The sequence below is a fragment of the Podarcis vaucheri genome (genome assembly GCF_965113315.1).
Source record: "Podarcis vaucheri genome assembly, chromosome: 8".
Taxonomy (NCBI): Eukaryota; Metazoa; Chordata; class Lepidosauria; order Squamata; family Lacertidae; genus Podarcis; species Podarcis vaucheri.
The window spans coordinates 85,191,630-85,205,601 of NC_138766.1; the positions used below are offsets into that span (position 1 = coordinate 85,191,630).

The 13,972-nt window shown below is 46.9% G+C and overlaps 1 protein-coding gene across 2 annotated transcripts in view; it reads right to left on the reverse strand.

Annotated features, from left to right (window-relative positions):
• Positions 1–13,972, reverse strand: part of ZFAT (zinc finger and AT-hook domain containing) — an 86,915-nt gene that overhangs the window by 56,720 nt on the left and 16,223 nt on the right. For both annotated transcript variants that reach the window (XM_082235490.1, XM_082235491.1), the window contains exons 4-6: positions 10,240–10,413; positions 5,873–6,029; positions 2,809–4,253 (exon numbers count right to left, since the gene is read on the reverse strand). In XM_082235490.1, coding sequence (XP_082091616.1) covers positions 2,809–4,253; positions 5,873–6,029; positions 10,240–10,413 — 1,776 coding nt within the window. The remainder of the gene's footprint in view (positions 1–2,808; positions 4,254–5,872; positions 6,030–10,239; positions 10,414–13,972) is intronic.

Here is a 13,972-nt window from a genome sequence, read left to right on the forward strand (position 1 = left end):
TGCAACATGCAATAAGGATTTGTGAATGCTGTGCAACACTAATTTAAGTGTTAGATGCAGGGCTTGGTGTTTTTTTGAATGAGTGTTGTTGTTTTTTGTATTGAACGCTACTGGAATCTTGCACATATGCCAATAAAGGTTTGAGAATCTGTATTCAATTACATTAAGAAGCTGTATTAAGTATACTCCACAGGCAGAGAATACCTCTTTTCATACATATTGACATAACCCCTTCCTACTTGCCAATGTCACTTGTCCAGGGATTGTGAGTGAAACATTTCAGGCCTCAAGTTGGGATATAGCCTATGCATGGCCACCAAGCTCTAGCCCAGGGGTCAGCAACCTAAGGCCCATGGGGGGAAGAAGCCTGCGGAGGTCATTAGACCGGCCCACAAGCCGCTGCCGAACTGCGCTGCCCGCTCATGTGCTGTGCTAAACCGGTGCAGCGCGGGGACTCACTTCCGTGGCACTGGAAATCACGTCTGCGCATGTGCAGACGCCAAAAATTACAGGTGCGCACGCTCACGTGCATGCACCATCTAGCCCATGGAGGGATCTCCTTGAGACCGATCCGGCACAGGCAAGATAAACCTTGCCGACCCCTGCTCTAGCCAAATAAAAGACCCAGTAACATCACACACATGTCATGTACAACCAAATAAGCTGTTTGAATAGCAACAGGCCAAAGCAGGGCATGTGATAAGACCTGAATCTGATAATAAAGATAATAAAGGAGTAGGGAAGCTTTTTCAATGCATTCCCTCTTTCCTCCCCTTGCTTCCAGGATCTAGCCTCCATCTCCTTGACTTGGTAGGGGCCTCAATCTAACACAAGCGGGGGGGGGGGGGGAAGTGATTGATACAGCTGGACGTCCTGCATTGGACCTGCGTAAACAATACTCTTTCATGCCCACGATTTCACCTTTTAATAAAAATGCTAAAATTCCCTTTGATCCAGTTAATGTAGGCAGAACGCTGCCCGTGACACACATTTAATTGTTATTTCCTAAAAGAGAGCAACCTCAACGGGGCACAGTTAACGTGCGATCCTTTGCCAATTGCATCCCTGATGAAAAATCCTTCCGAAAGGTATTTCACTAATTGAATTGCTCTTAATGGATACAGTCCCTATGAAACGCAATTTTCAGAAAGCATTTGAATGAGGAGACTTTTATTAGCAGAACTGGCGACCCTAGAGTACTGCCTAGGGAAGCGCGCAAGAGGAGACTGAAATTTGCTGCAGCGGCTGTGGGAGGGGACGTTGGAACAGGGTCTGGCTGCCTCAGGAACGAAGGCAAGAGCGAGTGTGCAAAAGCTGTACAGTGGGCTCGTCATAAGATGTGGAAGAGTTGAGGGCAAACTGCAGCCTGCAGCTGTGGGAATTGGGAAAGGGGGTGGAAGAGGCTCTCTGCTAGATAAGGTGGAGTATGTAGATATGTACGAACAGGCAAATGATGACAGGAAGGACAGGGTGGGAGGGATAATAACACTGACCCAGCTTAGTGGAAGAACACGTGCTGAGAATGTGTGAAGTCTCAACATAGTAAGGTCAGGTCAAAGACTCATCTGGTCCAACACTTTGTTCTCACAGAACCTTACCAGATGTCCATGGGAATAACACATGGAGGATCTGAGCATAACACACTCTTGAGGCTTACTATGGTCCAGGAACGTGAACCTGACCCCACAAGATTGTGGGAAGGGGGTTATTTGGCTTGCCTTGCTTATGTTCTTGTTTTCACTGTGTACTCTGCGGTTCTATTCAGTTGTTTTCCTGCTGTGGACTGTCCCGAGATCTTCAGATCTTCATCTGAAGCTGTATATAAATTTAATACACAATAAGACTCGCTGAGGGCTCAAATTCCTAAGCAGCTTCCTAAACTGTTCGCCACAAGAAGATACCCAAGGCACAAGTATCAGGGCAAGGGAAGTTCTTTACCTGATAAGTTACGGCTAGTCAAGACCTAAGTTGGAAAGGCCACTGAACTGGCATAGGGCAAATAAATACGAGAGAGGTCCTGAGATCCACTGCTCCTCTGTTGGGCTCAGAGTTTTACTGGCTCTTAATCTTGGTCTGCCCCTTCCTCTCATGACTGGTTCTTGCCCATTGCACTGCATATATCCCTTTCTGTAAAATGATTGTCCATGCTGCAAGCTCCTTTCAGGTGTGCAGTTTATAGCCCTGCCTCATCCTTCCTGCTCTGACCTGTTGCAGCTCCTCTTTTCTAGCTCGTCAAACCTCTTTTTAGCTTCACTGCTCTCACTAGTTCTGCTGCCTGCCTCTTACTCCTGGCACATAGCTCCTCTCGCTGGAAGAGAACAGTCTGCCCCATTCTCACCTCCAGACTGCACACAACTATTGATCTATTAACACAGAAGCAAACTTGGTTTTTGTTTTGTTTTTCTCGGCAGGAAGTAAAAAAACAACAACCCCACCAAAGCTTTCCACAAAACTACGTAAGCCAGGAAATACAGTGGTGCCTCGCAAGACGAAAAGAATCCGTTCTGTGATCTCTTCGTCTAGCGGTTTTTTCGTCTTGCGAAGCAAGCCCATTGATAAGCGGCTTAGAGGCTTAGAAAAAGGGGGGGAGGGAAAAAAACCCAGCAGGAATTCGCAAGACATTGTCGTCTTGCGAAGCAAGCCCATAGGAAATTCGTTTTGCGAAGCACCTCCAAAACTGAAAACTCTTTCGTCTAGCGAGTTTTCCGTCTTGCGAGGCATTCGTCTTGCGGGGCACCACTGTACATAAGCCTGGATTCCCATGTATATTTTATCCCATCCCCGCCCAAGACTCTGCATACTCCTCACCACAGTATTCGCACTCCCAGTCTCCATAGACTTTCCTGATCTTCTCGCACAAGGCGGTGTTCATCTGCCGTTTTTGCAAACTATCCAAAATCTGCATAAAGGCCGCAGCTCCGGTCCGATTCTCTGAAGGCAATGTGCAAGAATCTGAATTATCGCTGATGGTGGTGTTGGATTCCGGGTGGGACATTGGCGTGGGGGAGTCTGCCTTTTCAGCAGCTGACTTGTTAGCTTCCTGAGCACCTAGACAGAGGGTTTGGCCCTCTTCTTCAGGGACAGGAGCACACTGCAGAACTTGCTCGTTCTGGTTTATACTGGGGCTCCCATCTCCAGAAATCTGCATTACTTCGCCTTTCGAATTTAATGTACGGTCAGGAGACAAGTCCTTTTCAGGGAGGGTCTTCGCTTCATCCAAAGCCAAAGGAGCACTTTTCTGTAGAAGGTCATCCGAAGCGCTAATTGGGCACGCATCTGGCGAGGCTAATTCTGCCGCAGGCTGGCACTGTGAATCTGTTCCGCTTGCAACTGGAGAGCTATCAGATTCTACAGGAGGAGCAGGGAAAGTTTCCAAATTGCCACCGGGGTCCTCATCCTGGCTTCCTTCTGCCGCACTTGATTCGCCCGACTTCTTCGGTATACACAGCTCCTTTGAGTTTAAAAGCGAGAGCTCAGCCGCGGTCTGCGACAACTCCTCCCCAAGGGCTTCTTGCTGAATGTCCCCTCCCGGTTCCAGGAGGCAAAAGCTCTGGTTGATGGAGCTGTTAAAAACGGAAGCCTCCTGCAAGTCCCGATGTGCTTCCTTGATGTGCGAGCGGAGCCTGATGGAGCTGACGAACTTCTTCGAACACTCGCTGCAGACGTAGACGAAGGGGTGCTTTCGGACATGAAGCTCGAGCGCTTGGTACTTGGTGGCTCCGTGGCCGCACAGCTCGCAGGCGAAGGGCCTCTCATCCCCGTGGACCACCATGTGCCTGTCGCGGTCCAGCTCGTTCTTGAACTTGCGCTCGCAGATGTGGCAGTCGTACAGCAGCTGCCTCTTCCCTTCGCGGGTCATCAGCCGGAGCTCGTCAAAGACGTCCTTCACTTTCTTGTCTTGCAAGTCGTGCGCTTCCTTGATGTGCTTGATCAGGTTCTTGACGTCCGAGTACTTCTTCTTGCAGAAGCGACAGTGCTGCTTGATCTTCTTGTGGACTCTCTCCACGTGCACCTTGAGGTGGCCTTTGCTCAGGCAGGTGAAGGGGCAGTAGTCGCAGCCGAACTTCTCCCCCGTGTGCTTCCGCAGGTGGACGTTCAGGTTGGCCTTGATGGTGCTGGCGTAGCTGCAGAACGAGCACTTGTAAGGCTTCTCGTTGGTGTGGATCCTCAGGTGGGCCTGGAGGGAGTGCTTGAACTTGAACACCTTGTTGCAGTATTCGCAGGTGAAGATCTTCAGCTGGGTTGCGCCCAACCTAAAGAGAAACGGGATTGAGACACAAATCGCTTATGCCGCTAAGGCAGGCATGCAAACGTCGGCCAACTTTCAAGACCAGGTTGGTTGGGGCTGAGTGGATGACTGTTTTTCCCATCTCTGCCCTTCCATGCTTCCTGTTGGTCAGAAAGGGGAGGAGGCAACTTTTCTCCCAGTTTTACTTGATCTCCCACCCTGGTACTTTCCCAGTTCCAAGGAATAAGTTGGTAGAAATGCCTTTTGCTGCTGTTCAGTAACTAGCTAGCCAACAAGAGGGCTGCCAGCCACTTTCAGGTTGAGCTCAATGTTTATTTCTTTTCTAACTTGGGGGTATTAAACAAACTCTTGACAACCCTAGAATCTGTATCTTAAAAGTGTGTGCTCAGTTCTGGACAGCCCCATGTCACCAGTGGAGAGGAGGGGTACATTTCTCAAAAAATCTCTCTGCCAGATTAGATTGTGGGAATTTATTGTATTTTATTAATCAATTTTTATTGAATGTTTTCAGCATGAAATGCAAGAAAAACTAAACTAACCTAAAGAAGAGAGATAAAAAAATGCCAAAAAGAAGAAAGGGAGAAAAGAGCAAAAATACAATAAATACCAAGCACTCTATCATAATTATATTTTGGAACATGGGGATTTAGAGGGTGCTGACATGGAAAAGATACTCGTAGACCAGAAGTAAGGAACATCCAGCTCTAATTTGACTTGCCAGGTCTCCCTATTTGGCCAAAGAGGCTGTTCTGACCAAGCCATGACTACATGTCTTGTCAAGTGTGAGGCAGATAAAGACACAGCTGGAATGACAAGAGGTCTGCCGATCAGTGGCACCTGCAAAGTCTCATGCACAGAACCAGCAGCTGGCTGTCAGGACCGACACAGAGCTGTCCCTTTGCCTGCACAGGTTGATTTCAAAGTGCATGGGCAAAAATAGCTTGTGTGATGTCATCATGACATCAGGTGATTGACAGGTTGGTGGCCCAGCCCACCTGGCAGACTTGGGTCTATGTGGGGGTAGGGAAGATACGGATCTGGTCCACCAGATGGCTTTAGGTCCTCACACCTGACATAGAGGAAGGGCTGAGGAAGGGGCTGCACTTGGGGATGTTTTTGCCCCCTTGATTGGCTCCCCATTCTGATTGGCCAGAAGTCCCGTATGAACCTTCCTGGGTCAGGTGGATCTGGCCCAAGCACCCTGCACATGGTCCGATGCCACTAAGTGACAACTGACATGCTCCCTGTACTCCCCCTCTGGCCTCGTGCTCCCTCCCTCCCTCCCTCCCTCCCATTTCTTCCTTGTTCCCTACCTGTAGGGCTACATCACCAGATAATGTCCTCATACAATCTTAGTCATGCTAATCACCTGAAAAAGTATGCCTCGTGGACCCCGTGACCAATACGAGGCAAGCAGCAAATTCCACTGGATGCATTTATTAAAAAAAGCATACTTACACTGTGTAATGAAATCGACAATATTTATGTGTTAAATTTCTATACCCTCCAGGATCATCTTTCTGGAAGCCTGGCTTCAACTGGTTGGTTCCCTTCGGTCGCTTTAAGGTTATGCAGTGTTTCTGCAAGGAGTGAAACAGAACTTTTTTTGAAAATGGAAGTTACCTGCTTGATTTCATCGGTTGCTCATAAGGGGTTTGCTGAATGGCATATTCCTGGTAGCCCCTTCGCTGAGAGGAGTCTGGCGGTGCTGTCTCTGGGTTTGCTGGCTGTTCCGTTTCAGGAGTAGCAGCAGCCTCGACTGGAACTATTATTGTAGCTCCTACAAGCAAAATAAACACACAAAATTCAGTTTAAAAAAAATCAATCACCTGCACACTGAGATTTTAAGTGTGTGTGTGCGCGCTCGCGTGTGCATGCACATTCACAATAAAATAAGGCAGGCTTCCCCAGATGTTCAGGGTCACAACTCCAGATATTTGGGCCTCAACTCCTAACAGCCCCAGTCAGTATGGCTGATGGCCAGGGTTGATGGGAGTTGTAGTGCAGCAACACCCAGAGGGCACTGGGTTAGGGAAGACTAGGATAAATACTAACAACATATACCAAATAGAAATACTGCCTGTTGAATATTATGTATAATCACCTGGTCTATGTTCAAAAGCAGGAAAATATTAGCAAGAAATTATTGTCCTCATAAGGTAAAGGTAAAGGGACCCCTGACCATTAGGTCCAGTCGTGACTGACTCTGGGGTTGCGGCACTCATCTCGCTTTACTGGCCGAGGGAGCCAGCATACAGCTTCCGGGTCATGTGGCCAGAATGACTAAGCCGCTTCTGGCGAACTAGAGCAGCGCACGGAAACGCTGATTACCTTCCCGCCAGAGCGGTACCTATTTATCTACTTGCACTTTGACGTGCTTTAGAACTGCTAGGTTGGCAGGAGCAGGGACCAAGCAACGGGAGCTCACCCCGTCACGGGGATTCGAACCGCGACCTTCTGATCGGCAAGTCCTAGGCTCTGTGGTTTACCCCACAACGCCACCCGCATCCCTTTATTGTGCTCATATTTGCCCTTAAAACTGCTGCAACAGCTGGGGAAAGCAAAATGCTTCTTTACTCCCAAGGTTTAGCCTCAGATAAGAGCTGAGTCCCTAACTCTGCATGTCCCTTATGGCTGGGCTACTCTTGTGATGTCTGCAGCGTGGGTTTTATGACTCCCTCTGTATAGAATCATAGAATCATAGAGTTGGAAGAGACCACAAGGGCCATCGAGTCCAACCCCCTGCCAAGCAGGAAACACCATCAGAGCACTCCTGACATATGGTTGTCAAGCCTCTGCTTAAAGACCTCCAAAGTAGGAGACTCCACCACACTCCTTGGCAGCAAATTCCACTGTCAAACAGCTCTTACTGTCAGGAAGTTCTTCCTAATGTTAGGTGGAATCTTCTTTCTTGAAGTTTGGATCCATTGCTCCGTGTCCGCTTCTCTGGAGCAGCAGGAAACAACCTTTCTCCCTCCTCTATGTGACATCCTTTTATATATTTGAACATGGCTATCATATCACCCCTTAACCTCCTCTTCTCCAGGCTAAACATGCCCAGCTCCCTTAGCCGTTCCTCATAAGGCATAGTTTCCAGGCCTTTGACCATTTTGGATGCCCTCCTCTGGACACGTTCCAGTTTGTCAATGTCCTTCTTGAACTGTGGTGCCCAGAACTGGACACAGTACTCCAGGAGAGGTCTGACCAGACAGTGGCACTATTACTACTTATAAATGCAGCATTTGAGCATCGTCACCAGCACGGTCCCAGATTGGCACATCATAGTTGTACAGTACTTCCAGGGGTGCTGTGGCTCCATCAGTAATTTTTACACTGTTTTTCATGCTTTCTACTTGTGAGTTTTTTCTGCTTCGCTCCATGACTGAGCACACGTTGGATGTTGCAGCCACTCTGCTGGAGTAGCAGCAAACTATCCCTGGTCCAGCATAATAGGAATACTGGATTGCTCTGTTTGTTCGTCTGACCTCTTCCGACTAGAAAATTGCAATCGGTCAGATCTGATGACAAGAATTTGGCCCAAGTCTCATGCCAAAAAGGTGAAGAATGCCTCTCAACCTGATACTGAGTGTCACTGAAGAACGAGCGGATTGAGCAGCTAATATAAAAGTTATGCAAGCATTTCAGGACACCCTTCTCAATACCCCAGAAAAGAGAGACTACTAATGCTCTGTCTTTCCTCCCACTGTTCTTCCAGGAGGATCGAAAGCTTACATGGCATCTTCTATCAGGATTTTATTACAGAACATCTGAAGAAGAAAGGGGCAATTGTGAAGTGTATTCAGCTCAGATGAAAGGTTGACACCGAGTGTTAAGGCATAACAAAATCCCTGCAGCTTAAATAATGTGAACCTGCATTTCAGATGATCTACTGTAGTCAAAGCGGGCAGGGGTAATGCATGAGTTTATCTTATATATGCCAGCTGCAAACCTTATGAAATAAATCTCTCTTTTTCTGTCTGGTGAAACTCTCTAGGGAAATTTTGTGTTCTTTAAGTAACGTCTTTATGGGTTTGTGGAAAGAAAAAAGTTACAGTGCCCTAAACATCTCCATAGATTTTTCAACCTTTTTGGGTCCACAGCTCCCTTGACCAACTGCATTCTTTCTGCGGCACCCCTGTGGGCCTCAGGAGCCCAGTTATGTTACCCCTTGCCTGCAGAGTCAGCAGCCCCTCAGCCCGTTTAAACACCCGCCCTTGTGGAGGATTCCCTCAGCCTCCTCTCTTCTCCCCTCTGCTTGGGAGTTATGTGGGCAGCCGCTGCTGCCGCCCCTGGTCTCTGAGCTCTCTGTCCCCCTACCTCAAAGAGAAGTGCCTCCTCACACTGCGCCACAAGGGCCTGAGAAGCCCCAGAGACACCATCCACCTAGGGAGCTTGTAGCCAGGGCTGCTGCAACAACAGCTGTGTAATAATAATAATAATAATAATAATAATAATAATAATAATAATAATAATAATTTATTATTTATACCCCGCCCATCTGGCTGAGTCTCCCCAGCCACTCTGGGCGGCTCCCAGTCGAGTGTTAAAACAATACAGCATTAAATACTAAAAACTTCCCTAAACAGGACTGCCTTCAGATGTCTTTTAAAGATAAGATAGCTGCTTATTTCCTTCACATCTGAAGGGAGGGCGTTCAACAGGGCGGGTGCCACTACCGAGAAGGCCCTCTGCCTGGTTCCCTGTAACCTCACTTCTCGCAATGAGGGAACCGCCAGAAGGCCCTCGGCGCTGGATCTCAGAGTCCGGGCTAAACGAAGGGGGTGGAGACGCTCCTTCAGGTATACAGGACCGAGGCCGTTTAGGGCTTTAAAGGTCAGCACCAACACTTTGAATTGTGCTTGGAAACGTACTGGGAGCCAATGCAGATCTCTCAGGACAGATCTCTTTGGGAGGCAGAGGTGCAAGAGGGCATCAGAGGAAGGGAGGGAAGGAAAGAGGGACAGAGGTCAGTGTTGCCCACAGCACCCTGACCACCATTCAAGGCACCCCAGGGTGCCACAGCACACTGGTTGAAAACCACTGCTATAGATGCATTGGAGAAATCAATGTGGGTGAGAGAGAAAGAGAAAGGCAATGATATGTGCATGACAAAAGCTGCAAAAATCTCCAGCTTCCACTGTTCTGGAACATCTAACATCAGAACAACAGCTTGAAATCCACCGCTGCACAAAACAAGGGAAGGGAAGAACTTGTTTATCTACATCTCAAAAGCCTAATGGTGTCTTGTGTTGTGGAAGAAAAGAGCAGGTGATGTGCTGGCCTTTCTCCCTGCCCCCTTCTACTTCCCAAAAGACTTTTGGTCAGAGTTTAAGACTGTGCTTGATTCAGGATTGAAATGAGATGTCAGCTTGTAAAATCTTTGCAGACTGCTGAGTTCTGGGGCTACGCATGGTTAACAAAAAATGTGTGTGCACTTTTGCAAGTAGACACATTGTGAAAAACCCACACACAGCTTTGGAGCTCCTTAGAGAAAGGGCAGCATGCAATAATAGTACATACCCTTAAACAAAAAAAGAAAGAAACTGTAAATATTTATGTAAGCTAATACCTTAAGACAAGGGGCCAAAAGAAATGGTCAAATTTGCACCACTGTTTAGGAAACATATAAAGTATCAACAGGAAACTTGATTGAAATCAATAATTTTAAACCAGTTTTCCCCCCTTGCTGATTGAAATCATGATGTGAATCACCTACTCTTCCATGTCTTCAATATTTGTCCCCCTCTGCAATCTTGATAACCGAAAGAAAAATAAAATGAAATGAAATTAGAGATTCTCAAGATTCTGAACTGCAATTGCAGCAATGCAGATGCCTACAATTTAAGAGCTACATGGGGGGGGGGTAATCTTTATGATGAGATAAAGGGAATGATGAGGTCTGCTTCAGAATGCAAATGTTTGGAGCTGTTCATTTTATTTTAATGGCTTCCTGAAGTAAAAGTTTCTAGGAGGGAACAGTTAACAGTTACCTGGAATTGCTTCGTGGGCTGTCAGAACTACACTTATAATAGGATTCTTAGCTCCCGAGAGCTGGTCTGCGTCCTTCGCTGAAAGGCTCTTCTCGGTTCTCTGAAGCCGTTGCCTCTTTGGCGTTCTTTCTTGCTCATCTTCCCTCCTGTCAAGGTCAACGTCAGAATCATTACCTAAAGAGCAAACATCGAAAAGAAGGTAAAAGGAGGAACACGTGGAGCACGGCAAAGTTTCACCCTCAGCGGCTTCCCTGGGTGTTCCACTCTGTTCTTGTAAAAGGAACCAGCCTGCAAAATGTTTGCTACTGTCCCTCGTGCACTTTGACATGGGGGTAAGGGGAGATCTAAAATGCAAAAATCAGGAAGCAGGAGGGGAACAATTTTGCGACCTCAGAAAGCTTTGCAGTCGAAGCCTGAGATCCAGGAGAGTGGGGGGCCTAAAGTGCAAGAACTGAATGGGCACAGTGAGGTTGCTTGCAAAGGTGGGAAATGGCATTTGAAATGGGGTTAACATAGGTAACACTATGGGGAGGAAGTAGAACTTCACTACCGTTGAAGAGTGTGAACGATACCGTGAGCAGAGACGAGGGTACCGGGTACAGTATATGATGGCCAGATGATAGGGTTGCCATAATAAAAATGACGAAGAATTGATGCTTTTGAATTATGGTGCTGGAGGAGACTCTTGAGAGTCCCATGGACTGCAAGAAGATCAAATCTATCCATTCTGAAGGAAATCAGCCCTGAGTGCTCACTGGAAGGACAGATCCTGAAGCTGAGGCTCCAAGACTTTGGCCACCTCAGGAGAAGAGAAGACTTCCCGGAAAAGACCCTGATGTTGGGAAAGATGGAGGGCACAAGGAGAAGGGGATGACAGAGGACGAGATGGTTGGATAGTGTTCTCGAAGCTACCAGCATGAGTTTGACCCAACTGCGGGAGGCAGTGGAAGACAGGAGTGCCTGGCGTGCTCTGGTCCATGGGGTCACGAAGAGTCAGATACGACTAAACAACTAAACAACAACAATAAAAACCCACGTTTTTGGCCAAAGTTCTTGAGCAACCCTACCAGATGACAGCTCAGGGGAAGGAGCCCCACAAAAGCCCTGTTAGTGGGTGCATTGCCCAGTTCCTCACAATCTGGACTTTTTGCTTTCTCCTCCTCTGCCTTCCATCTATATTTACAAGCTGTTTGTGGATGAACAGCAAGCCCATTTGACTTAGAATGACTAAAACAAATGTGGGGGGGGGGGGTTTGAGAATTTTTTTCCCCTTGCAACAGCCTGATTGAGATGAATAGTCTTTACCCTGGTTCTGCATTCCTAAGGAACATTAAGCAATCAGTTTGAACAGCTGGCACTTTGATTTGGCAAACTAATAAACTGACCTCCTGTATCCAGATCTATGCGATTTAAATCCCAGTGTGGCATGCACAAGTAATTTAATGCTATGCTGCATCTGAATTTAGACTCCCATTTACGGGATGTTCACGTCTCTACTGTTGAGGAAGGCGGCTGTCAATGACATATGAATCAGTATGTTCAACAGCATTTCGAGCTAGACTGTTGAAGCCATCAATATTTTCTGTTCAGCGTCCCTAATTGGTTCCTCCGCCGTGTCGTGCATTCGTAATTGGAGGGGGCTCCCTGGTGAAACTGCAGTACATGTTTTGGTCCTTTAATTGGCACACTTTGAACTTGCTCTTCATTGGAACGCTTGGGGTTTCGTTTTGTTTAAAATCTTTACTACCACTTCCCTGCAGGACAGTTGCCATTTTCGCAATATATATATATATATATATAAATGGAGAGGGAACAATTATTTTTGTAACGTTTGAACCAGGTGTGCAATGATGACCGAAGTGGCTTGGTGTTACGTGGGACATTTGATCTAATTCCTGGCCAAGTGGGCATAATAAACTGGGCACCCAGGACACCGCTGTTGGTTTTAAGCTTCACCCTGGTCAGACAACCAACCATTTTTTCAGGTCCTGGAACCAGATAATATGGGTTGCCTTAGATAGGCATCTACAAGGGAGTTCTCTTTCGCCTCCTGAGCTGGAGAGTACCCTGTTCTGTTGGAATCTGAAGCCGTCTCAGGGAAAAAGGCAATGAAAACCAGAGCCTCTTCTGGGTCAGACTGGGGTGGAGTGAGGCATGGAAAGCCAAAGCTCTTGACGGTTCCCAGTGGGCCTTTCTAGCTGAGTTTGGGAAGATACTGTCTCACCAAAGGCTTAGACGCACCTGAAGCCTTAAAAAGGTTGGTAGGCAGAATGTTAACAACGTAATACAATCAAACCAACATCTCACAGCTTGGAAAATGCCCCTTGGGCATTGTCCAAAAGATCCAGTGCATGGATAGCCAATGGGTTGGCCTCCAGATGTTGATGGACTACAACTCCCATCAACCAGCATGGCCAGCAGTCAGAGATGATGGGAGTCCAACATCTGGAGGCCAACCCATTGGCTATCCCAAGCTAGGCCGTATTTTATGTCAGTATCAAAAAGAAGGCATTGGGCAGTGGCAAGAATTAATTTCCTGCATGACATGGACTGGTTTATTTTTCTCATCACCTGCAGACAGAATAGTTGTTTTCTTCTATAAAAGCAGAAACCAATTTCAGCTGGAAAAATCATGAGTAGTCTATGTAAGAAACTGTTATCAAGCTCACATTTTATGGTTTTAATGAGCTTGTGGGGTCAAGGACAGCGAGTTTCAGTGATGTACATAAAGATCACATTTAAAAGCATTTACTAATCCCAATTATGCTAGAATAGTATAATAGTACTGCTGAAAATAACATGTGGAGGAGACAAGGGACACATGTCACAAATGAGGCAACCAGACGGCTTCCTTAAGCAATAAAATAAAGCAGAAAACAAAGAACATTACCCCCAAAAGCTCCTTTTAAAGTCCTGCCAGCTTTATTTAGATCTCATAGCACCAGATACTACCCAATGCTACCTATAAATTAATCTCTGGGGAAAGCAACATAGGCAACCAGCTTTAGTGGAAAATTTCCATATATACTCAAAATTACCTTGCAAGTACAAAGTCAACGTGGGTGCTTAACTAAAAATGAAAACAGCCCACAGATGCAAGAAGTTACCTATATAAATGGTGTGACGTACCTACTTTGAACCAAAATTCACCAGGTGCATTTTGCACGTGGCTATCGGCCTCTTGAAACAAACTGAAGATGCCTGGGTGCCATGATGGTGCCTGGCCTGGAGGCACATGCCCGAGGATCCGAGGATCTTCACAGTTTTCACATACTAATACCCCATCCTGTAGAATTCTATCAGTTATACTTTTATCTGCACAATCCGAATGAATTTCAGGAACCAAAAATTTGAAGAATACAACTTCCGAGCTGTCTGGCCCCCAAATGGTGACTGTAACCCTGGTTTACGGAGCAATTTGGCGCCTAGCTTCTATATCTGAGCTTCTAACTCTGTTTTCAACCAAGGCGTATGCCCTGCCTAAGTGCTTCAAAGTCATCCATCAAATACAGTTTGAGTGTTACGGCTCCTTTCTGTAACCTTCCAATACCTCTCTACAGTTGTCAAGCCAAACTGTGTAAGACCATGGTTCTCCTGAATTTGCCCAGAGGCCCAGTCAATCCTAAATGATCCTTAACGTTCAACAGCACCTTGCCTGGCTGGCAACAGGAGCCACAGCGGTAGACTTAGCAAACGAAAACACCAACTTTGTGTATGTTGGCTTTCCCCACGT